The sequence below is a fragment of the Rana temporaria genome, chromosome 9 (genome assembly GCF_905171775.1).
Source record: "Rana temporaria chromosome 9, aRanTem1.1, whole genome shotgun sequence".
NCBI classification, from domain to species: Eukaryota; Metazoa; Chordata; class Amphibia; order Anura; family Ranidae; genus Rana; species Rana temporaria.
Window position 1 is genome coordinate 16,588,354 of NC_053497.1, and position 25,443 is coordinate 16,613,796.

At 44.5% G+C, this 25,443-nt stretch overlaps 1 protein-coding gene across 1 annotated transcript in view; it reads left to right on the top strand.

Moving 5' to 3' along the window:
* Positions 1-24,036, top strand: part of WNK3 (WNK lysine deficient protein kinase 3) — a 216,159-nt gene extending 192,123 nt beyond the window's left edge. Inside the window, exons 20-23 of the mRNA XM_040325190.1 lie at positions 5,509-6,033; positions 8,874-9,085; positions 13,055-13,257; positions 20,587-24,036. Of these exons, the coding sequence (XP_040181124.1) occupies positions 5,509-6,033; positions 8,874-9,085; positions 13,055-13,257; positions 20,587-20,889 (1,243 nt within the window). The 3' untranslated portion in view covers positions 20,890-24,036. The remainder of the gene's footprint in view (positions 1-5,508; positions 6,034-8,873; positions 9,086-13,054; positions 13,258-20,586) is intronic.
* The last annotated feature ends 1,407 nt before the right edge of the window (positions 24,037-25,443 follow it).

Consider the following 25,443-nt stretch of genomic DNA (forward strand, 5'->3'; position numbering starts at 1 on the left):
GTTAGGGGCAGACATGAAGTTGGCCCTAAGCACCATTAAGGGCCAGATCTCGGCCTTATCGATTTTTTTCCAAAGGCCACTAGCTACACATTCCCTGATCAAAACCTTTTTGCAAGGTATGATCCGGCTTAGTCCACCAGTCAAGATTCCCTTGTGTCCATGGATCTGAATCTGGTCCTTTCTGTCTTACAGAAACAACCATTTGAGCCTTGGCTCATATTCCTTTGGTCCCTTCTGACCAGGGAAGGTGATATTTTTGGTAGCCATAACCTCCGCCAGGAGGGTTTCGGAGTTGGCGGCCTTGTCTTGTAAGGAAACCGTACCTTATATTCCATAAGGATTAGAGTGGTCCTACGGCCCCCACCCGGCTTTCCTACCTAAAGTTGTTTCAAAATTTCATTTGAATCAGGATCTTGTTCTCCCGTCTTTTTTCTCAGAACCTAGTTCTGCAAGGGAGAAGTCTTTACATACGCTAGACGTATTAAGAGCAGTTAAGAATCTATCTTAAGGCTACTGCTCAGGTCCGAAAAACTGATACATTGTTTATCCTGCCAGAAGGTCCAGATGTGGGCAGGCAGGTCGAAGTCCATTATCTCCAAATGGATTCGGCAGGTCATTACTCAAGCCTATGGCTGAGGGGAAAGGTTCCCCCGTTAAGGTTAAAGCACATTCCACTTGAGCGGTGGGTACTTCCTGGGCTGTGCATCATCAAGCCTCCAGGGCTCAAGTCTGCAAGGCCGCGACATGGTCGTCTGTCCATACTTTCACTAAGTTTTATCAATTGGACATAAGAAAGAATGAGGAGAGCGCCTTTGGGCGCAGTGTGCTGCAGGCTGCAGTTTGATTCCTCATGTCTGATGGCGCCCGGCTTATTTCTTGGGGTCTCCCTCCCCTCATAGCATTGCTTTAGGACGTCCCACATAGTAAATACTATGCTTCTGTGTCCCGTGATGTACAATAAAGAAAATAGGATTTTTATAAAAGCTTACCTGTAAAATCCTTTTTCTTTTGAAGTACATCACGGGACACAGAGCACCACGCCCCTCTTTTTGGGTATTGGGACATTATTGCTTGCTACAAAACTGAGGCACTCCCGGTATGGGAGGGGTTATAATAGGGGAGGGAACTTTCTTGCCTTAAGGGCGTGCCAGTGTCCACACCTGAAGGTACTCTCTATAACCCACATAGTAATTACTATGCTTCTCTGTGTCCCGTGATGTGGACTTCAAAAGAAAAAGATTTAATGGTTACAGGTAAGCGTTATAAAAATCCTATTATTCACTCACTGACCCCGCACCTCTACTCCAGACTGGAAAGCATGAGATTGTGAAAAAAAAAATTCACCGATCTCATGCCGACGGCTGCGATTGCAGCTTTGTTTACTTCCGGGTACCTGGGGTGACATCATAACGTCACGCCTGGGCCTCCACGGTCATAGAGATGACTGGTGACCATCTGGTCACCTGTCATCTCAATGCTCTTTCCATCAGACGCGGCAGATCACTTCTCTGGGTCCCAGATGGCACGGGAGAGCCTGGAGAAGCATCGGATGGTGGCGGGAGGGTGGTGGGCATCCCCTCCCTTCACCTAAAGAACGATCAAGCAGGGCAGAACTGCCGCTATGATCATTCTTATGGTGCACTGAATCGCCGGCTGAAAACACTGATATCTGAATGATGCCTGTAGCTGCAGGCGTCATTCAGTTATCCCCACTGAAAATCCAGGACGCCATATGACGTCCTTGGTCGGGAAGTGGTTAAAATTCAGTAATACACTGGGGTTGATTTACTAAAGGCAAATGGGCTGTACACTTTGCAAAGTGCAGTTGCACTCTTTAATTGCAGTTGCTCCAGAACTTGGTAAATGAGCAGAAGCTTTGCTGACTTCCATCATCCAATCATGTGCAAGCAAAATGCTTTTTTTTTTTTACCGTCAATTTCGCAGCGCTATTAGACCACTAGCGGGGTGCTTTTAACCCCAGTAGCGGCCAAAAAATTGGTTAAAAGCACCGCTGCAGTGGCGCCTTGCCCGCGGTATAGCCGCGGTGCCTGTTCATTTCAATGGGCACGAGCTGTGTACACACCACTCCTTCACCGATCCAAAGATGCTGCTAGCAGGACCTTTTTCAGCGTCCTGCCAGCGCACCGCTCCAGTGTGAAAGCACAGAGTGTCAGGAGCAGCTCTTTCAGGGTGCTTTGCAGGCGCTATTTTTTGCGTTGTAGCGCCTGCAAAGCGTCAGTGTGAAAGAGGGGTCTTAGGGCGTTTTTCACATGAAGGCGCTGTCTAAAAGTGGCGGTGCTTTAGCAGCGCTTTTAACCCTTGCTGTCGGCCGAAAAAAAGGTTTAAAAGCGTTGCTGCTGAATCACTCTGCAGGCGCTGGCTATTGATTTCAATGGATGGGGGCGGTTTAGGAGCACTAAATGCACCGCTCTCGCACCACCCCAAAGATGCTGCTTGCAAGACTTTTTTCCATGGAAAGCGCACCACTCCAGTGTGAAAGCACTCGGGGTTTTACACTGGAGTGACAGTAGAGGTGCTTTCTAGGCGCTAGTTTTAGTGCTAAAATGCCTGTAAAGTGCCTCAGTGTGAAAGTGACCTTAGAGCAGGGGTGAAAACTGGGGGCCCTCCAGCTGTTACGAAACTACAAGTTCCATCATGTCTCTGTGGGAATTGTGCTTGTAACTGTCAGCCTTGCAATGTCTCATGGGACTTGTGGTCCCACAACAGCTGGAGGGCCGCCAGTTTGACACCTGTGCCTTAAGCCTCATACACTATCAGATTTTTCGATGAGGAACTGTGTGTTGACAGACTCTTGGCCGAAAATCTGACCGTTTGTACGCTCCATCGGACAATTGTTAGATTTTCCACGGACAAATGTTGGATGGCATACTTTAAAATTTTCCACGAACAATCTGTTGTTGGATTTTCTGTTCGTGTGTACGCAAGGCCTTCAGAGAAAAGTCTAAAGAACAAACACGTATGCTTGGAAGCAATGCTCACCAAACACGACATTAGCAGAAGGTGCCCAAAGGGTGGCGCTGAAGAGCTGAAAAACCATGTAGTACATCACTACGTTCATGTTTGTTGGCCGACAATTGTGTGCCGTTTGTATGCTAGACTAAATCAAGGCACACACCCTTCGGACAAAAGTCTGACACTTTGCGGAAAATCTTAAGAGCTTAAGTGCTTGTTTAGATGCCCATTAATGCACCTTAAGATGCGTTTTGCTTCATGTTAAATAATGCTTTCCACACGCCTCCTCTGTGATGGTTTTCTGTTTCTAGGGATTTTTGTGGCATGTTTGCAGCATGTTTACATTGAGATAAAAAGAGGTGTTTGGGGAGCCGTCAGCCTAATGCTACATATCAGATAAGTGAGTAAGGGTGATTATTGCGCTATTCTAAAAAAAAGGAAAAGGAGAGCAGTTACACAAGAATGTGACAAAAATTCAAAAGTAAATGGGAGTGAGTATGTAGCGCTAAAAGTGTCAAAAAGTGAAATGTGTATATATCGCTAACAATATGAACCCATTAAGGCAGGGGTGCCCAAACTTTTGAAGATCGATGGCCACCTAAGCAACTTGGTAACCGGTCGCAGGCCACAATGAGTGGGAGCGGGTGCATGGCAGCCCACTCTACTTTTTGTGGATCGGATTGGAGGAAGGCGTTTGTAAACTGACACAGGTCCATTTACATCTGCTACTGCTTAGGGGTGAATGGAGGGTCCAATTGGGTCGGACTGACCGTGTGAAAGGGGCCTATGGCTCAGTGCAGGTAACCCTCAGGTGTTCTGCGCTGCACCTGCGGATCAGTTTGAAAGCAGCCCAGTAACCACTGCAGAACAGATATGCATATATATATATATATATATATACACTGTGATTTTAGTAATAAACTTGCCTTTAATAACAGTTTTCTATTCCATCCCAGAGCAGGAGGTCGCGGGCCACTGGTTGGGCACCCCTGCATTAAGGTAAAGCAAGCCATGGAACATAAATGAATGATGATGTAAGGAGAACAAAGTCCACACAAAAAAACTGATATGATACTGTCACAAATGGATGAAGAATCTCATGGTGAGGTTATCACTAGAAACATGTAAACGTCACTGGAAATGTGCCTTCAAATATGTGGTGTGTCTAAAACACTCTTACCGGAACCGTTGGACCAGACTGTCGGCGACAACGGATCAATCAGACAAGGGTGTTCCCAATCGGTAGGTGAATCGGATATCCAAAGGATCCAGAGGAACTCGGAGTGCTCCTGGCGGGAATCTGGATTGAAGTAACCGTGAGAAGAGCCGATGTACCCAGTTGTTCACGACCAGTCCTCAGTTAAATGTGGATATTCAAGATGAGGGAGGACCAGAACGACCCAGAAGGTCCACGATACATCCGGAAATATTTCAATTGGTTCCTAGTAGTAATGGCCCCCAACTGGCAATGTGGCAATAACCAAATGGAAGGACCCAAAAAATATTCACATCCACAGAAAATGAAAAAGAGAAAAAAGCGATGGTGCAGGTCAAAAAAGGAAGGCTTTTATTGATTAAAAAAATGGCATACAATTAAAAGTGATCACTATAGAATAAAAGCAATATGGGTAACGGTGTACCAGGACCGGCGCGTTTTGTCCTAATCGGACTTCTTCTGGGGCATCATTCTACCGCGATGCCCCAGTAGAAGTCCGATTAGGACGAAACGCGTTGGGCCTGGTATGCCGCTCCCCATATTGCTTTTTTTTTCTATAGTGATCACTTTTAATTGTATGCCGTTTCTTTATCAATAAAAGTCTTCCTTTTTTGACCTGCACCATCGGAAGCCCTTCGCTTTTTTTCTCTCATGTTCTGTGGATGTGAGTTTTTTTGGGCCCTTCCATTTGGTTATTGCCACGTTGCCAGTTGGGGGCCATAACTACTAGGAACCAGTTTAAATATTTCCGGATGTACCTTGGATCTTCTGGGTCGTTCTGGTCTTCCCTCATCACGTTTAACTGAGGACTGGTCATGAACAACTGGGTCCACCGGCTCTTCTCGCGGTTACTTCAATCCAGATTCCCGCCAGGAGCACTCTGAGTTCCTCTGGATCCTTTGGATATCCGGTTCACCTACCGATTGGCAACACCCTTGTCTGATTGATCCATTGTCGCCGACAGTCAAGTACAACAGTTCCGGTAAGAGTGTTTTATAGACACCACTTTGAAGGCACATTTCCAGTGATGGTTTACATGATTCCAGTGATGACCTCACTGTGATGGACAGTGTCGTCATATCCGTTTTTTTGTGTGGACTTTGTTCTCCTTACATCATCATTCATTTGTTTATGTTCCACGGCTTGCTTTATCTTGATGGGTTCATAACTTTAGTGATACATACACGTTTCACTTGTTTGCCACTTTTAGCACGACATACTCGCTCCCATTTACATATCAGATGAATTAACGCAAAGTGATGCAAACGTGACGATGTAAATGACTGTCTGCTGAAATGCACATAATTAACAAATGCAAAATTTCTACGTTTAAATTATTTTTTTATTTTCATTTTTCTGCAGGTTGTTAGTGTCCCACAACAAGAGCAACGCGCTACTAATGAACCTGCCAGTGTCCCACCCACATCCCTGCAAACACAGAGCCCCATCCCTTTCGAAGAGACGGGATCTGTTGGTACCAAAGCTGAGGAGACGCCGCAGTCGGCTAGCACGGTCTTTGAGACCGATAACTCTTCTCTAACTCCTGACGGGGAGCTAGAAGAGACCTCTGCAACTGGCAGCAGTGCTCAGTCTAGGCCGACAATGTGGATGGATGGCAAGACGGAGAGTAACTTTCCAAAGCAGCCAAGTAGCGATTCTGAAATGTCTGCAGCTCCAAGCAAAGACCAGGACCGAGAGGCTGGAGAAAACTCTAATGGGGACAAGGTGTTTACCCCAAAGCAAAATGCCCAGCTCTACTCTCCGTCATCTCCCATGAGCAGCGATGATGAGTCTGAACTAGAAGATGAGGAGCTGAAGGTGGAGCTGCACAAATTGCGAGAGAAGTTAGTGTGATTTTATTACATTTGTGGCTGTGCACGAAATCTTCCTTGATGTACTGTGGGGGGGGGGGGGGTTTTTCACTTTTTCTTTTACCTATTTTATAATGCTGGCCCCCAACGTGATGAGTTACTAAATTGCAACTTGCATTCCCCCATCTTGAACCTTTTTTGCTCTATTGCTTTTTGTAGTGCGTGTGTTTAACCACTTAACCCCCGGACCATATTGCTGGTCAAAGACCAGAGCACTTTTTGCGATTCGCCACTGCGTCGCTTTAACTGACAATTGCGCGGTCGTCCAAAAATAGAACTTTATTTTGGTGGTATTTGATCACCTCTACGGTTTTTAGTTTTTGCGCTATAAACAAAAATAGAGCGACAATTTTGAAAAAAAGCAATATTTTTTACTTTTTGCTGTAATAAATATCCCCCAAAAATACATTAAAAAAAAAAAAGTTTTCCTCAGTTTAGGACGCTACATATTCTTCATATTTTTCGTTAAAAAAAAAATCGCAATAAGCGTTTGGTTTGCGCAAAAGTTATAGCGTTTACAAAATAGGGGGTATTTTTATGGCATTTTTATTAATATTTAGTTTTTACTAGTAATGGCGGCGATCAGAGTTTTTTTTTTTTTCGGTACTGCGACATTATGGCGGACGTTTTTGGACACTTTTGACACATTTTTGGGACCATTGGCATTTTTATAGCAATCGGTGCTATAAAAATGCATTGGATTACTATAAAAATGCCACTGGCAGTGAAGGGGTTAACACTTGGGGGCGGGGAAGGCGTTAAAGCTGGGGTTCACCCTAAAAAAAAATGTCTAACATTGCATGGAGCCGACCTATGTGACCGACAGTATGCTGTTTTTTTTTTTTTTTTTTTTTTTTTTTTTTTTGCGTACATACCATTTTAGGGCTATTTTCACCCCCAGCTTCCCCGTGGGAGTGAGCGTTCCTAATCACAGGCTGTGATTGACGTGCTTCCGACTGGCGCATACTGCGCGTCACGAGTTGCTGAAAAAAGCCGAACGTCGGTGCGGCTCTATACGGTGCCTGCGCACCGGCGTTCGGCTTCTTTCGGCAACTCGTGACGCGCAGTATGCGCCGGTCGGAAGCTCGTCAATCACAGCCTGTGATTAGGAACGCCCACTCCCGCGGGAAAGCCGGGGGTGAAAATGGCCCTAAAATTGTATGTTTTAGAGACACAAAAAACAGCATACTGTCGGTGTCATAGGTCGGCTCCATGTAATGTTAGCATTTTTTTTTTTTTTTAGGGTGAACCCCCGCTTTAAGTATGTTCCCTGGGTGTGTTCTAACTGTAGGGGGGGTGGACTGACATGGGGAAATGACTGATCTTCTGTTCATACATTGTATGAATAGAAGATCAGCATTTCTCTCCCTGACAGGACACACACCGCTCCCCGCTCTGTAACGAGCAATCGCGTGTGCCCGGCGGCGATCGCGCCCGCCGTTCACGTGCACGTGAGTGGGGGGCGCGCGCCCGCGCCCCTAGTGGCCTGCACGAGAGCCGACGTATAGCTACGGGCTCTCGCGCAGGGGAGCCGACCTGCCGCCATATAACTGCGGTGGCTGGTGGGCAAGCAGTTAACATGGTAGAGACTGAGTAAGGTAGAATGAGGCCCTAAGTAAACAGCTTTGCCCCCTTCCACTTTAATTGGTATAGATATGGATTGGATTACAGGAGGCACAGAAAAGCGTCACCATTTGCATTGTCTGTACTGGCACACCCCCTCCCTATCAGACACTACATACAAGCACATTCACTATTGAAAAGTGACAGGTAGATGTGCAGCTTTCACCATCTGCGCTATCCTGCTGCTTTAATGCATCAAGGATATATCTGGAAATCCATTGGGCCCCAAAGTCATCCTCGTATTATTCAGTAATTAAGCAGGTAGAAAGTCTGGAGTTGATTCTAATTGTGGTATTTGCATTTGGAATCTTCTGTATGTGTATGTCCTTTGCACCGGACCCAGGTCCCAGGACATACACATATCCCAAACAACCCAAAGCTCACCTGAAGGTTATCCCCACTGACTGGTAACTGATATATTACCAGCCTCCTGCATTGGCCCTCTTTACCTGGCCATTACTGTGAGCATTCCTTGGTTTACAGGACCTCTATGTCCTGGGATCCACCATTACCCCTTTAACTTTTGAAGGCCCTATTGGGCATACAGGTCTGTTTAACTAGACTTGGTTATAGTTCATACGCACTTATCGTTCAACTGGGACCCGCTCTCTGGGAACAAGAGACTTTGTGCCTCTAGACCGTCTCCTGACGAAGCGAAAGCGAAACTAGTCGAGACTCGAGACTAATGGTCTCATGATTTCAATTGTTTCACCGACATTTACCCCGTCTGCTAAATGGGGATTGCACAACCGGTGACCTGATTGTGGTCAAGTTTGTATTTTTTGTAATGTTTTTATGTTTTGTATTTTTATCCTTGTCTTCAATGTTTATTTGTTAATAAATGCTTTCACAAATATGAATTATTCAGGTTTTTGAACCTAATTATCAAGTACCGATATAGTCCTCCCTGCCCACATTACTTCATTGGAGTCTCGGGGTTAATCGGGGAATCCTTGAGACCCCTCTATTTTTCTATAATCATCTTCAATATGTCAGCCTTTCTTTGTCTACATGTGCACCCACAAATAGGGAGGCTGGTCAGGGGCAGACCTCTTTTCTCAAGCTTTGAAGTTTTCTGGGCATTTTGTTTCACGCTTCCATTTTTATGTAGTTGCTTCCTTTCAAAGCTTTACATTGTATTACAATCCTCCCAAATATATATTTTAGTAAATGTTGTGTTCACTCCACAGGCACATTCAAGAGGTTGTAACTTTACAGGCCCAGCAGAACCGAGAACTCCAGGAAGTATACATCCGCTTACGTTCTTTAAGAGAGAACAAAGGGCAGGTCTCCGATGCTTCCTCCCAGCAAATGTCCCCACGTCGTCCCAGGTCACTGAAAAGCAAGCAGCGGAGCAGGACCCATTCTTTCACACACATGGACAATGGCATTTTACATTCAGGTGTGTAAGTTTTAATGGTAGGATTTGTATAGAAAGTGTCCTCTAGTCTGTCGGTGGTACTTGGCACTACTGCTGTATGATTTTTTTAAGCTGATTCGTGGATGATACTGTATGTTTTGTCATTGATATATCATGACATATATTTGATTTATTTAACCACTTAAAGCGGAGTTCCAACCACAATTGGCATTTTTTAAATGTATGTCCTTTCATCCTGCGTTTTTATAATATAAATCCGGTCACTTACTATTTTACAATCCGCTGCCGATCCGCATAGATATTCAAAAAAGATAGTTTATAAAACTATATCTACACCGTTGTCATTTTGCTTGTGGGCATTGTGAAGCCTACAGGCACTTACTTCCTGGAAGTCTTGGATGGGGAGTGATAATTGGACAGCGCACTGCATCCTGGGAAATGATGACACACATTTCCCAGGAGCATTAGAGGGAGATAATGTCAAAATCCTAGGTGGTTTCAAAGGCAGATTTCGTGGGACCGCATTTCCAGATGAGTAAAAAAAAAAAAAAAAATTTCTTTTTAAGTCGTAAGCTACAGTTTAAAGCAAAATTGTTTTTTTGATGGAACCTCCACTTTAAGACCCGGACCAAAATGCAGGTGAAGGACCAGGCCCCTTTTTGCGATTCGGCACTGCGTCGATTTAACTGACAATTGCCCAGTCGTGCGACGTGGCTCCCAAACAAAATTGGCGTCCTTTTTTTCCCACAAATAGAACTTTCTTTTGGTGGTATTTGATCACCTCTGCGGGTTTTTATTTTTTGCGCTGTAAACAAAAATAGAGCGACAATTTTGAAAAAAAAATGTTTTACTTTTTGCTATAATAAATATCCCCCAAAAATATATATAAAAAAAATTTCCTCGGTTTAGGCCGATACGTATTCTTCTACATATTTTTGGTAAAAAAAAATCGCAATAAGCTTTTATCGGTTGGTTTGCGCAAAATTTATAGCGTTTACAAAATAGGGGATTGTTTTATTGCATTTTTATTAATTATTATTTTTTTACTACTAATGGCGATCAGCAATTTTTTTCGTGACTGCGACATTATGGCGGACACTTCGCACAATGTTGACACATTTTTGAGACCATTGTCATTTTCACAGCAAAAAATGCATTTAAAATGCATTGTTTATTGTGAAAATGACTGTTGCAGTTTGGGAGTTAACCACTACGGGGCGCTGTAGGGGTTATGTGTGACCTCATCTGTGTTTCTAACTGTAGGGGGGTGTGGCTGTAGGTGTGACGTCATCGATTGTGTCCCCCTATAAAAGGGATGACACGATTGATGCAGCCGCCACAGTGAAGCACGGGGAAGCCGTGTTTACACGCGGCTCTCCCTGTTCTTTAGTTCCGGGGACCGATCGCGGGACCCCATCGGCTATCGGGTCTCGCGGTCCCGGAGCTTCGGACCGGGTCACGGGTGCGCGCCTGCGACCCACGGCTGGGTAGATGTAAAGGACGTACCATTACGTCCATCTGCCCAGCCGTGCCATTCTGCCGACGTACATCGTCGTGCGGCGGTCGTTAAGTGGTTAAAGAGGTTGTATTTTGATTTTCATGTTGTACCTATAGGTAAACCTATAATAAGGCGTACCTAATAGGTACAGTAAATATCTCCTAAAAATGCGCCTGAGTGTCGTCACGTGACTCCGGCCAGTCACAGAGCCGCAGTCCGTGGCCCCAGAAGAAAGAGAGGCTAACATGGATGCGACCTCCAGCAGGGAGAGCCCAGTCTTTGTTTGCAGGCAAGTGTCACATAATGTGCTAGTATGCTGCAAAAATAAATGCACATATTTTTGCAGCAAAAAGAAAAAAGTACATTTATTATTATTTCTTGCACATGAGACTGCAGAAGCATTGCATCCGCGATCAGTGTATCATGGGTGCATTGTTGGGCTCATACTGAAATGCCCTCTGCTCGTACTGGCGTGCAGGGTTTTTGTTAGAAAGCTGGAGGACAAGGTCAATAGACTATGAAGGGCGTTCATAAGCACCCAAACAGTCCATTGTGAACTACCAGCTGTCTGCCTCAGTGAAAGATGGGATTTGTAGTTCATTGTCGGGATTGCTGTGAATGAATGAGGCAGCTGTGCAGGCAGGGCCCTGCAGAGCTGTGCTGTTTTTTCATATGTGGCATTTGGTGCAGGGAGGTGAACCCCTTGCCCGCTTTCGCAGGGAAAGGGGGGGGGGGATCTGGGTGTGGGGAGAGGTCCTGGAGCATGTTACACTTTACACCAGAAATGTGCTTTAAGTCTCCTCATAATAGACAAATGGAAGTAGTCTAGGTGACTCTAGAGTATCGCGCACCTCATCCCGATTAATGGAAATGGCAAGAAAGCGAGAACCTGGGATTATAACGCTGATTGAAATAATTGATACATAAATGCTTTATATAAAAAGTAGGTTCTTTTATTAATATACAAAAGTGAGCAGAGGCTTCAATAAAAAAACAATTTACAGAGCATATATATATGTTTTGGATAAAGTGGGTCGCCGATGTCCCAATGGACAAAACAGGTGGTCAAAAATTGGATGTTGTATCCAACATGTTTCACCAGTAATGGCTTCCTCAGGGGATTATTTGAGACCACAAATGGCATATAGACAAGCTCTACCACAAGATACAAAACAAAAATGTCAGTTGAATTATACAAATGGCAAACCTATGAAAACATCATAAAAATCAAGAAACACAATATAATATAATTGCCACGGCTTCAGAGAGAGCCAATACCTACTCCGCCAGTCCCTAACCAAGAGATGGACAAATTGGTGCCCCCCCCCCCCCCCCCCTGTGTGTGTGTGTGTGTGTGTGTGTGTGTGTGTGTGATATATCAGGGCTCACAAATTTCAAGTCCTGAGCTACTAGCCAGGCCTCAAGAGTTACTCGCCACCAGTTGCCCCCCACCTAATTCATACCTGCCCTGCGCCTAATTGCACCCCGTAAACACGCCCTCATAGATTATCATGGAATGACAATGTTTTTATGCAGATCAAGTTACAAAATTCAATATTACCAACAACAACTTTAACAAAATGGGACAGGGCACTGGGGTCAGACCAGAGGGACAGGGCACTGGGGTCAGACCAGAGGGACAGGGCACTGGGGTCAGACCAGAGGGACAGGGCACTGGGGTCAGACCCAGAGGGACAGGGCAACTGGGGTCAGACCAGAGGGACAGGGCACTGGGGTCAGGACCAGAGGGACAGGGCACTGGGGTCAGACCAGAGGGACAGGGCACTGGGGCAGACCAGAGGGACAGGGCACTAGAACTGGGTCTCTTCCCCATTCTTTTGCTGTCTCCTCTGCAACTCCCATCCATCCTCTCTCTCTCTCCCATTTCATCTCATCATCAGGAGCCTGTGTGTGTGGCTCCACGCTTGCATGTCCCCTACTTCCCCCTTATATTCAGGCTGGCAGAGAGGAGAGGAGCTGCAGCACAGTGGGAGGGAGTACAATCCAGCGCTGAGATCCACACAACTGCACAGCCATTGGACACCATAGCACAGCGCACAACTGACAGCGCACAGCACACATTGAGACCTGTTGTTACAGTGCTCAGGCTAAACTGTTGGACACTTACATAGAGCACAAGGAGAAGAAAACTGTACAAACTAGAAGGCTGCCGCTCTCATGTCAGGGCATGTCAGATAATTGTAGATTTTCTGAAGATTTTTACCAAAACCATATAATATGAGGTCAAACCTTAAGAGTTTCAATTTGTATGCAATCAGACAGGCCCTTGCACTATATGGTTTTGGGAAATCGGAAGACAAAAATCTGCAGAAAATCTAATACTGTGTATGGCGTCTAAGTGTGAGACTTTTGCATAGGGCATGAAATAGCACTAGGAGCCCAAGAAAAGAGAATTCAGATTGTGCCACTAATAGTTTGTAAAGTATTGATCGTGAAAAAAGTAGACTGACCTTTTCTCTTTTGCTTTTTAGACCAGCAGTGCATAGAGAACAATTCTGATGCTGGTCAGCAGTCTGTTACGGAGAAGAAGAGCATGTTCACAGATGAATTGCACAAATTAGTGGATGACTGGGCCAAGGAGAATGCAGGCAACTCCCTTCAAAAACCCAGTCTAAATCAGATCAAACAGAACCAGAACCGCTCGGAGCCAGACAGCTGGAATCGGGTTCATGAGGTAAGAAAGAACAGTGGTGCTACTCTTGCTTGGATTTAGCAGCTCAGAGATTATGCGATTTTTCACACAGTCAGTGTTAATGTGGGTATCGCTCCCACACCACTATTGTGTTCTGCTGATGAGAAGCCTTCCCTGCCGGAAGAATACAATGATTACTTGTAGCAGCCTGTAAAAAAAAGGCTAGTTGTACTGAAGTTGATTAATGGTTTTATCTTTGGTACAACCAGCTTGTCCATAGATGGGTCGAATGTCAAATGGTCCTTTCTGAACCGGCTAAGATTTGATCCATGTATGGCCAACTTTACCTACAGCTGATCTATCTAAATCTATGTGGCCCAAGCATTGTATATTATGTCGTTTAGAACCTTCTAGTTCAGTGTATCTATTGTTAAAACGTTTATCTTAAATGAAAACTTCACCTTCTCTTAAACATTATAACAAGGGCACCTTTAAGCCCCGTACACACAGGCCGAATGTCGGTAGACATCGGGCAGTTAAAAAAAACGTTCGACCTCGTGTGTTATGGCACCCTGTCCAATAAACGGCTGTTCGGCCGGCTTCTGTTTGGATGATCATGTGTGGAAAACCAGCAGCCGACCGACCCCCGAATTAACCACTCTCAGGCAATGGCAAGGAGCTCTGATCAGAGTGTTCTGGCGGAGGGGGTCCGTCCCCCTGTCAGAGCACAACAGCTCAGCAGGGGAGGAGATCGCTGTACTAAACTTTGCATAGTTAATACAGCGGCCCCGACTGGAGTGACAGTTTTTTTTCGGGTTGATCGGAAAAAAACTCGGTGTGTACCAGGCTTTAGAAATGTTTAGAAATGGCAATCTACAAACAGATACTTACAGATAATTGTGGGATTTTTATTCTTTGCACACTTTGTTTTTCTTTTCCTCCCTATGCTTCTCACAGTGGCCTTAATCATCTGATTAAGGGCAGATGAATCCATTCTCCCTTTACTTTCTGGAACTCTGGGTTTGCCTCTTGGAACATGTGACCGTGCACATATCTGAGGGGGGGAAAATGAATTGCCCCTGAGATCTCAGTGTACCAACGAAATTTTCCCAGGAAGGCATCGGTGATGTTGCCTTCCCAGATGCAGGTGTGAAGCCAGAGCTACTTTACCGGTGCCTTCACTCAACCAGGAAGTGGAAAACCGTAATTGTAAGTAAAAGCAGAAAACGTTTAGTTAATATAAGATTTCATATTGGCATGCTGCCTTGGTGGAATTGGACATTGGCAAAGAAAAAATGCTGTTGGCCAGCCTAGTATAACCCCTACCACTGCCACGATTGTTTAGTTTTTTGCTAGTGTCCTAGGAGAATAGACCCCTTTTCTCCTTGTAGAAACATTTACCTCCTGTTTTTTTTTTTTTTTTTAACAATTTTACCTTTTTCAGTCTTTTTTCCTTCAGGCAGGATTCTTCGGTAATCTGCTTAGCTGGGATGCGCCGATTTTTTTTTTTTTTGGTGCCGCCTTGGAGGCAGGCTATACCCCACACCACTGGACCAAGGATTGCAGGGCCAGCCTGAGCTCTGCTTTTGGCCACACTCCAGATACTTGTGTATTATTTTATTTTTTTCTTTAGCAACAACATCTTGGAGGCCCCAGGGTAGTGATACACTGCCTCTGGTGTAATCCTGATCCCTAAAGACTCCTTGGGAGTGTGCCCATAGTGGGGACGAAGCATTCTTGCCATGTGACCATTTCACTATTTATTGGATATGCATGTGGTACTCTTCAGTACTTGGTTACTGCGCTTGTTAGCCATAGAACACAGTCCATGCCTATGACAAGTCTGGGGATTGTCATTTTATGAGCCTGGCATGTTACTATTCTCTACAGTTTTTCCCATGAAAGTCATAAAAGATTTTAGTACTGGGTCACTTTAGTACTGTGGTGCACAATGGCACCACATGGGTCAGTTTTCCTCAAACATCAAAAGAAGAATCAACGCTAACGTGCGGTAAGGGTGTCGCCCCACTGCCTCTAGACACCCCCATATTGGAGCAAACTGTGTCGTAGGACGATAGGCAACACAGCCCTCCTGTAATATACTTTCAGTCGAGAATACAACAAAAAAGTTTTTAGTGGCGGAGCAGATTTTTTGTTTTTCCAAAACAAGCAATCCCTGGCACCTAGCTGCATAATCGCACAGTAGTGCCCAGATAGAGCTCATACTTGACAAGTCATAGAGGATCATAACTCTTAGAAATCGGATGCAGTTATAATATACATCTGATGTTGGCCAAAGAGATCCACTGTGTCTCATTAAGCTGGCATGCTAAACAGCAATGTTCCAAAAGGGAACTGCATAAACCAACTTCATCGAATGGAAAAGAAAAGAAAACTAGGAGGGAGAAGAGAGAAAAAGCAAGAGACTTGGACCTCTTGGACTATGGTACCCTGGTCTCCTGCACTTGGCTGATTGTAGGTTATCTTAACAATTTGCCCAAGGCTCCCAGGTTCGCTCAAATTTGTTTATCATTCATGATACTAGCCAGTTTTTCATGTAACATTATCCAGGATACCCTATGCTTCATGCGGCGAACCGATACAGAGGGAGACTTCCACGCTCTAGCAATGGAGATCTTGGCTGCAAGCAGCATAAAATAAACTAAACGTCTCGTAGGCTGCGGCATATTATCTGGAAGATCATTCAGGAGGGCAATTAAGGTAACTTGTTCCGAGTTCAAGGCCTATTTTGCGTATTGTTGAGAAGATCCTGTTCCAGTGGGCATTCCCACCATATATAAAGCATAGTACCTCGAAGGGAACACCCCCTAAAGCAGTCTGCTGATGATGATGGGTACATTTTGGCTAAGCGCGTGGGAACCAGATACCACCTTGTCAAAACCATAACACTTGCTTCTTTTAAAAATACATTTAATATGCCCTTATAAGCTACCTGAAGCCTGGAATACCAGGACTCGGGTTCCAAGTCGATATTGAGGTCCCTTTCCCATGCCAACATGTAAGGTTGTTTCGGTGGAGAGGCCAGCAGTGATGCACAAGCGATGGAAATGCCACCCCTGGTTTCCCGATCTTTAGTACACCAATGTTCATAGGGCATTAATGAGGAAGGGTCTGAGGGGGAACGGAGTCCCGACAGGAAATGCACAATTTGGAGAAAGCAGAACCATTCATTGCGGGGCATCTCCAGGTTATTAAACAATGTGTCAATGTAAAGGGGCCCTCTGTGCGTATAAAAATTCCCTATACGGTAGAGGCCTTTGTCCGTCCTCCATTTGAAGGCTCTGATCTCCATGCCTGGAGGGAAAGCATGTTACGGAATAAATGGTCCAAAGGTGTGAATGCCGAAGCCAATACCGGATTAGTGCGCATCCGATCCCATAACCCAAAGGAATGAGAAAGGGTAGGCATCATAATAGGAGGTCTGGCCTTAGTGGGGCGCCACAAAAGAAAATTGATAGTGTAGGAAGGGAACGCTTGTCTTTCAATATTGACCCAATTGGGACATTCCTGTCTCGAATATACGACTGACAATTGTATAAGCTGCGCCGCCTTATAGTATGCCCAACAGTGAAACACCCGGCCCACCCCTGATTCTTGGTGTGTATAGCATAGCGCGGACCAGCCTATACCTTTAGGGCCCCATATAAACTTGAGCACTTTAGACTGGAAATGTGCCAAGTCAGCTTTATTAAGGGGACAGGCAGGGAGTAGAACCAAGTACAGCAATTTGGGCAATAAAGTCATTTTGACCGCCATCACTCTACCTAGACATGAGATATCGTGAATTGACCAACCCGAGAGAAGATCGTCCAAACGCCGATAAAACGGGGGGAAATTAGCCGAGTATAGTGAGGCATAGGATGCGGTAAGAGAAATTCCCAGATATGGCAAAGCCTCAGCTTGCCACTGAATCGAAAAAGCGTCTTGTATACGTTGTAGCAGCTGGTCAGAGATTAACATTAAGTGCCAGTGACTGTCACATTCACTCGAAGTCCTAAAATCCTATTAACATCCTGTAGTAGCTGCATCAGATTGGGTAAAGAGATGAGGGGAGAGGTGAGAAACAAAAGGATATCATCTGCCAATAGCGCGAACTTATGGTCCAGAGCTCCACAAGTAACGTCTTTAATATTCTGGTTATCTCTGATGGCCACCGCCAATGTCTCAATCATGATGGCGAAAAGCAATGGGGAAAAAGGGCACCCCTGACGAGTAACCCTGGAAATTTCAATAGAATCTGAATGGAAGCCTGCAATCATAACTGTTGCCCGTGGGGACAGATATAGAGTTTCCCATGACACTAAGGAACCGTGGACCAAAACCCCAAACTCTTCAACACTTCAAACATATTCAGCCATGAGCCCGTATCGAAGGCCTTCTCTAGGTCTAGTGATAACAAGTCCCTCCTGCGAGGTGCCCCCCGCCCAATCCGCATGCATAAGAGAGATCAATAGCCTTCTGTATCTGATCTGGACCCTGCCTGCCCGGGATGAAACCCACCTGATTTTTATGGACGTAGAGAGGAATGGAGGATGCTAAATGGTTTGCAAGCACTTTAGTAAACAATTCGAGATCATTATCTGTGAGAGATATAGAGCGACAATTTCCCACTTCTCCACGATCTTTCTGTGGCTTCGGGATAACTGAGATGTATGTCTTCTGAGAGGGGAGAACCAGGGGGGGCTCCATCCCGTAAAGGTATTAAAATAACGTCCCAAAATGCAGGATCAGTAATTTGGTACAGGGCCAGAAATCTGTCGCCAACCACTGATTTCAAGGGTCAAAGGGTTTTCCTGTCTTTGTCATTGCCCAACAGTGACAGGGTCACCTCCTGCAGTGCAACCTGTTCTGCCTCCACAGTGATTGAGTACCCCAAGTGCTTACTTGTAGCTCAATGTGTCAGATCCTAAGCACAAGGTTTGTGATCTTGCAGGCATTTCCAACTCACAATTCCTCCTCTAACAATTCCAGGACAGCCTGCAGAGTTCTTCCCTATAGTATCTGATGTTGATAGCTTGGATTGTTGTCTCCTGCTTGAATCTAAACTATTTTAGGAGTATTCTCTATCTTCCATGGGCCCTGTCAGACATGAATGTTCTGAATATGCGGTTGCGAGGACCTATTTACCGTTATGCTTCCCAGTAGCTGGCTTTAAAGTTTATGTAAACTTGATTTCATGAAATTTGAGCTGGGCACATATATCCTGCAGTATTTTGTTATCTCTCTTCAATGAGCCAAGTCTTGTAGTTCTCCTGACTGTTTTTCTCTGTTATCATCCTGATGACTCCTGACAAATTATCGACACTTTAGACAAAAGCAGCCTGAATCTTCGGTCCGGGGAGGATGCTTAAATTAGGGAGCAGGTCCTATTACAAAACACCTCTGAGAGTCTCTGCCTATGATTGAGAGGGGGTGTGTGCCTTTCCTCCAATCAGCAATGTTGGCTATCTTGGCTGATTTGCCCAGAAATCGCACTGTTTTAACCAGGAAGAGAAAATCTCCTAACATGATCTCAACTTTCTAAACGGTATATAAATGTGAAGACCGCAGATATACATGTAAAAGCTATGTAGGGAGATTTGGTGAATCCCTGTGTGTAATCTGAGGCTGTTCTCTTCACTGGGTTAATGGAGGGTTTACATCCACTTTAATGCCATGGCTGTTGAAGCCCAGGTTCTCTAGGAAAAATGGGCATCTCTGTGTCTGTGATTTTCTGTGATGCTCAAGGCTAGAAATCCACTATCCACAAGGTCTGTCATTAGACATGGACGGCAAACTTCACTTGGTCTGAGTTTAGGGATCTTAACCCCAGGAGTTTCTTCTTCCTGCAAGTTGTGTTTTGAGCAGGGGTTTGGCTCTCGGCACCATCAAAGGTCAAATCTCTACTTCTCCTTTTTTTTTTTTTTTTAGAGATCATTGGCCTCTTACTCTTTAAGACCTTTGTGCATGTGGTCTCTATGTGGACCTCCTATTCATTTCCCTGTGACTCTATAAAATCTGAATCCTCCTGTGAGGCCAGCATCTGAATTGGTGGGTCTTATCTTGCCAAGAAACCTTTTTGTAGTCTTGTAAAAATTGGTCTTGAGGCCCAAGACTTCCTTCTTGCCTAGGCTAGTCTTTGCCTTTCACTTTAACCAGGGCATTGCTCTCCTATCTCTGTCCAGCTCCGATTTATCATATGAAAATTTTCCTCCATTATCTGGACATTGTTTAGACCATTGGTCTCCAACCTTCCCAGCACCAGAGACCGACCTCGGCGACCAAAACCCCTCCGCTTGTCACCGGGGGGGTGCATTGATTCAGTCTGTCACCTCATGGCGATGTGCAGTTTGTCACCTCTCATGCGTGTGTATGTGCTGCCTCTGTCACCTGGGGGGGTGGAGGTGGTGTGTTGCCGCAACCTGTCGCCTCTGGCGGGTGGGGGCAGCCTGTCACCACCTGGCCCTCCCCCTTCCTCTCCATAGGTAAGGTGACCACAGAGAGGGAAGAAAGTAATGCAGGGAGAAAAAACGGATGCCCTCTGGTGGTGGGAGGATGGCAGTGCAATTGTGCTGGCTTGCTCACCTGCTGTACAGCTTCAGTTTGGGGCTTGGTGACCCTTGGTTTAGACCAGGAGTCTCCAGACTTTTCAAACAAAGGGCCAGTTTATTGTCCTTCAGACTTAAGGAGAGCCGGATTGTACCCAGCAGGGGCAGAAAATGTCACGGCCTGGCATCAATGAGAACAAATATGGCCTCGGGGTTGGTGGTCAATAGGAGGAGGAGTAATGCCTCTAATTAGTAGCAGGAATAGTATCCCTTCATTGGTATTGATGGAAGAAATAGGGCTCCGTTGTTGGTATCGGTAGGACGAATAGTGCCCCAAGGGCCAGATAAAGGCTAGCAAAGGGCCACATCTGGCCCTCGGGCCACAGTTTGGAGACCCCTGGTTTAGAATGTGAGAGGTCTGCAGATCGCGGGTGCAGTGCCAGGCTCCTACAGACTCTCACGATAGCTGTCTGCCCCTCCCTCTGATATGGGTAGGCAGTTAATTGAGCGTAAGAAGATCCATAAACTATGAAAGCGGAGTCGCGCACGGCCATACAGTTTTCGAAGTTTGACAGTGAGTGGGGAGAAGATCCCCCCCGCCCACTGTCCCAGAGAGGCGGTGCATGCAGAGCATTTTACATGTTACACCCTAAATTACAAGTGTAACATGTTCAGAAAGGTGAACCTAGTCCTTTTAAGCTGTTCTAATGTGATGGTATACTGTAAATGAACACAACTATTTTATTTGGCTTGTGGTTATTTTTTACTTTTAACCTTTTCTTATTTTGTTTGCATTTATTTACTTATTTTCTTTCTTTCCTAGAATTCATCACCTGCCCCTGGCTTCACATCGACCTGGATGCCCACGATATCTCAGATCCACGGGAATGTTCCTGCTGCTATTTCTCCATCTCTTGGACTCCCCAACTTTCCCACAGGAGGAATTCAACCATACCCCTGCCAGTTCAATGCAATCGGCAGCACTGGCTACTCAGTACAGTGGCCCAATCAGACGCCAGGCCTTCCTGCACAGCATCTTGCTGCATACCAACCTGGAATTGGGATGCAAGCATTTCCCTCTAATACACCCCAGAAAGCTGCTACAATACCAACATCCCCCAAATGAATCCCACGAAAGACTTTGGACTGTTCTCTGGGATTCATACCCACCATGCACCCATGCTCCCTTGGTTTAGTGGTTTTTAGCCTACCTGATTGAGGAATGGCTGTAAAGCAGAGGGGGTATGCTGTAATTTTCTCCTCTGTCTTGGGGATGTTTTCTTTTTTTTCTTTTTTCCAGTAAGTGCTGTGTTGTGTGATTTGGATTTATAAGTAGCCAATCTGCTACGTCTAGTCACTCTACAATGTTGTTCACTTTTTACATTTGTTGTGGATGAAAAAATTCCTGGTGCCATACTGGTTTATGAATGTTTTCCAGCCTAAAACAGAAGCTGCAGCCAATCCAGTTATTGGGTGAAATGTTAAAGGGGGATAATTCACGTGACTGCGTTCTCCAAACAGCACCCCCTCCCCCCGGCCTTTTGTACAGGGTTGCATACAGCACAACCGTATCTTGTCTTTTTACTGGAAAATTTCATTATGGCTTCACAGTCTTTTATTCCTGTGTTTTGGTAATTGGTGCAAAAAAAGTTTTCCCCAGACACCTATTTTCTGTTCTTCGTCATTTTGTAAGATAGAAAGTTTGCTGATGGTACACGATTATGCCTTTTTTTTTTTTTTTTTTTTTTTATTATTCCACAAAGAGAACATGACTCCATTGTGGACTGTTCTAAAGCAGTGATATCTTTTCACCAGCTAAAAGAAAAAAATGTGAATGGTTTATGCTGTTGTACGACTTTGTTTAGTGGCCTCTTCCACAATGGTTAACAAACAAAAAAAAACAAAACTGGCTGTTTATATGCTTTATTTTTTATTTTTTTTCATTGCCTTTTCACCAGTGACTTGGGTTTTGCTGTCCCTGAAAATGGGGGGGCTGTTTTGATTTGATCAGCTCTTTGTAAGGCCTTGCTTTGTTGTACAATTTTTACGACTTCTCCAGCTTGCATGTGCTACCCCCCCAGTACCTGTAAAAACAAAGAGGCCTTTTAGTTTTTCTGTCTTTAGCACAACTGCTGCTTCTGCTTTGCCTGCAGACTTCTTGCTGTGCCTTTTTGGGGGATATTTTTGCCATCTCTGAATAAATAACCTGTCAGATTGTCTTTCTGTGCTTAGACACAGTGTATGGGCTAAGGCAATTTTACTTTAGCTAATTGTAGTTAATTTTTTTTTTTTTTTTTATACTTGAATTTTTTTTCTTTTTCTTCCCTTGTTTGACCCTTTTCTGCTTGTATTCTTTTAAATGAGGGCTATTGTCAATATACACACAACTCTATTACACAGAATGCCAACTCTTATGAAACCTGTCCTTTTTAATTAACATTTTTTTTAAAGCGACTCTCGCTCGAAAATATGTGTCCAATAGATGGCTGCCTGCAAAGAAGACATGTTCAACTCGCCTGCGTCCAACCGGCTAAAGAACCTTTGTGTTTATTTCCAGCCTGAATCTAACTAGTCTTAAAGATGTCCTCTTCTCCCTCCTAACACCTATCCTGACCAACTTGTGTAAAAAAAAAATGCATATACTTGCCTATTCTCAGTCCGGTCTGGTCACATGATCACCTATGTCAGCCAATAGCGACCACAAGGGAGAGGAGAAAGCACGCTCAACAGTGGCTGGAAGCAGTGACTTCACCCATAGGCTCCCAGCTCCCTTCTCTTTCCTGGTGCAGCCACTGGCTGAGACAGAGGAGCTGGATCATGTGACTGGAACAGGCTTTTTTTTTTTTTACACAGGTTAGTTAGCATAGGTGTTCGGAATGGGTGAGGCACATTAAGACTGGTTTAGGTTCACTTTAAGAATTTGACACTTCCTGGAGTGTCAAATTCCTGTTTCCCCTTTGCCCGTCACAGTAGTGATTTAGGGGCCAGTGGTTTGAACCACTGAGTGCAGCGGTGGACTAGGAAATGATCAGACCTTCTTCCAGTTTTTAATCTCCTGAGTAGCGGGTGGTTTTTATTTGCTACTGTAGAGATTAGGCAGCTGAAGAGATGAGTATTGCTTCTCTTCTTTGCAGGGAGCCCTTTAAGGTACAGATTTAGATTTACAACCGAGTCCCTTCAAAGCAAACCTGTCTGGTTAGAAATACAGCTGCCATTGATTGTTTTGTGTTTTTTTGGGGGATTCAAGCTGTGGTATTGTCATCCCGATACACTACCTGGAAAAAGTATTCACCTAGTGGAGTGTTGGGCTACCACACGTTATAAACACTAGTTTCCAGGTCAGCAACTTGCCAAGTTGTGTAACCGGGGGAAAAAGATTACAGACACCATTGCTACTACCTTGAGAAAAAAAAAAAAACACATCGGCAATTACAGCTGCTATATTTCTATCCCTCTACCTCCCCCTGGGTCCTAGTAAGGGTTGTATCACATGAGTGCTATTCATGCCTGGGATTTTTCCTAATTAAAAAGTTGCGTTCATGGGCCATCTCTGGTTGGAAGCTAGTGGAAACATTCTCTGCCCTTCTGACATGCATTGTTGGTAATCCAAAAAATTTCTGGATCGGACATGAAAATCTGAGGACCTTGGCCTAATTTAATGTGGTAGCAAGAACAGTTTTAAACAGATATTTGCTCAAGATAAAGAGGACCTCCATTCCTACGACCGAATCCATGTTTCTGACCTTCTGTAGTAGAACAGATGCTTTCCCGCTGCCAGTCTAAGCTATACCTTTATAAGTCTTTTTCTAAATTTTTGTTTTGGTGGACTATGTCATAGGAGCACCAATGCAACGCTTATGATTTAAAAAATAATCTGGTACATTTATGGTAAGTTAGACAAACCAAGCAGGGAGTACTTTGTTCTTGCTAATCAGAAAAGAAACAGAGGTCCACTTTGGAGTAAAGTGGAAATTCCCTTTAAACTATATTCTCCATGCATATAGCTGTGGGAATGTCATCCTGATTCTTGTTTCACTACCTATAAGAATCCAACTGGTGGAATGTTTGGATACACACGTAAATATTTGTTCCAAGTGGGCAATTTACAAAGTTGTGAACCACAGAAAAGGATGGCAGCCCCCAAAGTTGGCACCTTTAAGAACAAGTTGTAGCTGCCATATTTCTGCCCTTCTCAGTTCCTTGTAAGGTCCCATTCCAATGGGTGGCATTCGGTACATTTTGCAGAATTTCACTTGTGATAGCCATGTCTGTATTAAAAAAAAAATTGAGCTTTCCAGGCCCATGTTGGATCTCTGGGGCGTCGAATGTAAACAGATTTGCATCTGTTTACATCAGGCTACCTCTGATCCTTCCTGTTTTTAGAGCTCAATAAATGAAAAAGGACACATCATTTTTTTTTTTTTTTTTTTCTCCAAACCTGGAAGATAAGCAGATGTAGACACACTTGCATCCTTTAGCCCAGTGGTTCTCAAGTACCCCCAACAGGCCATGTTTGGGAATTTCTCTTAGCTGTCCAAAATACCAAGCCATTGACTCTGATTTAAAGCACCTGTGCAAGATAAAGGAAAACCTGCAAACATGGCCTGTTGTGGGTACTTGAAGACGGGGTTGAGAACGGCTGATGCATGGAGCTTTTGGTCAGGTCACCTGGAAAAACAGACCTGATCGGTCACCTGTGTGATCGGGGCCCTAAGAGTTGTGTCAGCTGAGCGCTTTTCATGCCAGGAATGTTTTCCTAATTAAACATTGCAAAATTTCTTCACAGACCAACTCTGGATGGAAGTCGCTGAATGGTAGACTTTGAAACACTGGGTGATTTCCTAAATCTGATGCAGCTGTGCATAATAGCCAATCGGCTTCTAGCTTCCGCTTGTTTAAGCTTCGACAATAAAACCTAAAAACTGATTGGTTCGCGCTCCAGTTTTAGTAAACCCCCCCCCCCAAAGGTTTATATACACAGAAATAATATCTGAGCAATAATTTCAGTGTTGCCATCTTCTGGATTTGTTTCTTTAAAGGAGATCAAAGCTTCTTTTTCTTTGGCCATTCTCAGGTTTCTAAATGTGAAGCGATGGATATTGACTTTTCATAAAGCTTAGGGCAGATAGCCTACACGTCACTTTTTTTTTTTCAAATGTGAACGCAAGCTCGTAAAGGTTAGCGCTGGCTGTATAATATATATATATATATTTTGTTTAAGCTTTTTTTTTTTTGTATTAGTACAAATGGCTTCATCTTGTGTGTGCCCCCCCCCTGTATGGCATTGCTTTTTAATAATTTTCATTTTAAATCTACCTCGTCTTGTAGTGCCCATTCTAGACAGAAAAAGTTCACCTTGATGTGGTTTCATCCATTAGAAGAGCGTTTTCTCTTTACCTCCTGCCTTTCTCTAGACTCTTCCTGTGGCTGATTTTTTAGAACGTACTCTGCCATGACATTTTCCACACTATCTACCATGGCTTTTTCTAAAACCACGAGACTGCCACACAAGAAAAAATCCTCATACTAGGGGTATAGATTATTTCACACTGCTTCCAGAAACTACGGCAGTAGCAGGAGTTTTGTTCTAGGATGTTTCACATCATACAATTTCGGTTACCCTGGTAAATTGGAACTTAACCATATTCTGAATTGTTCATTTTATTTTGTGTTGACATGT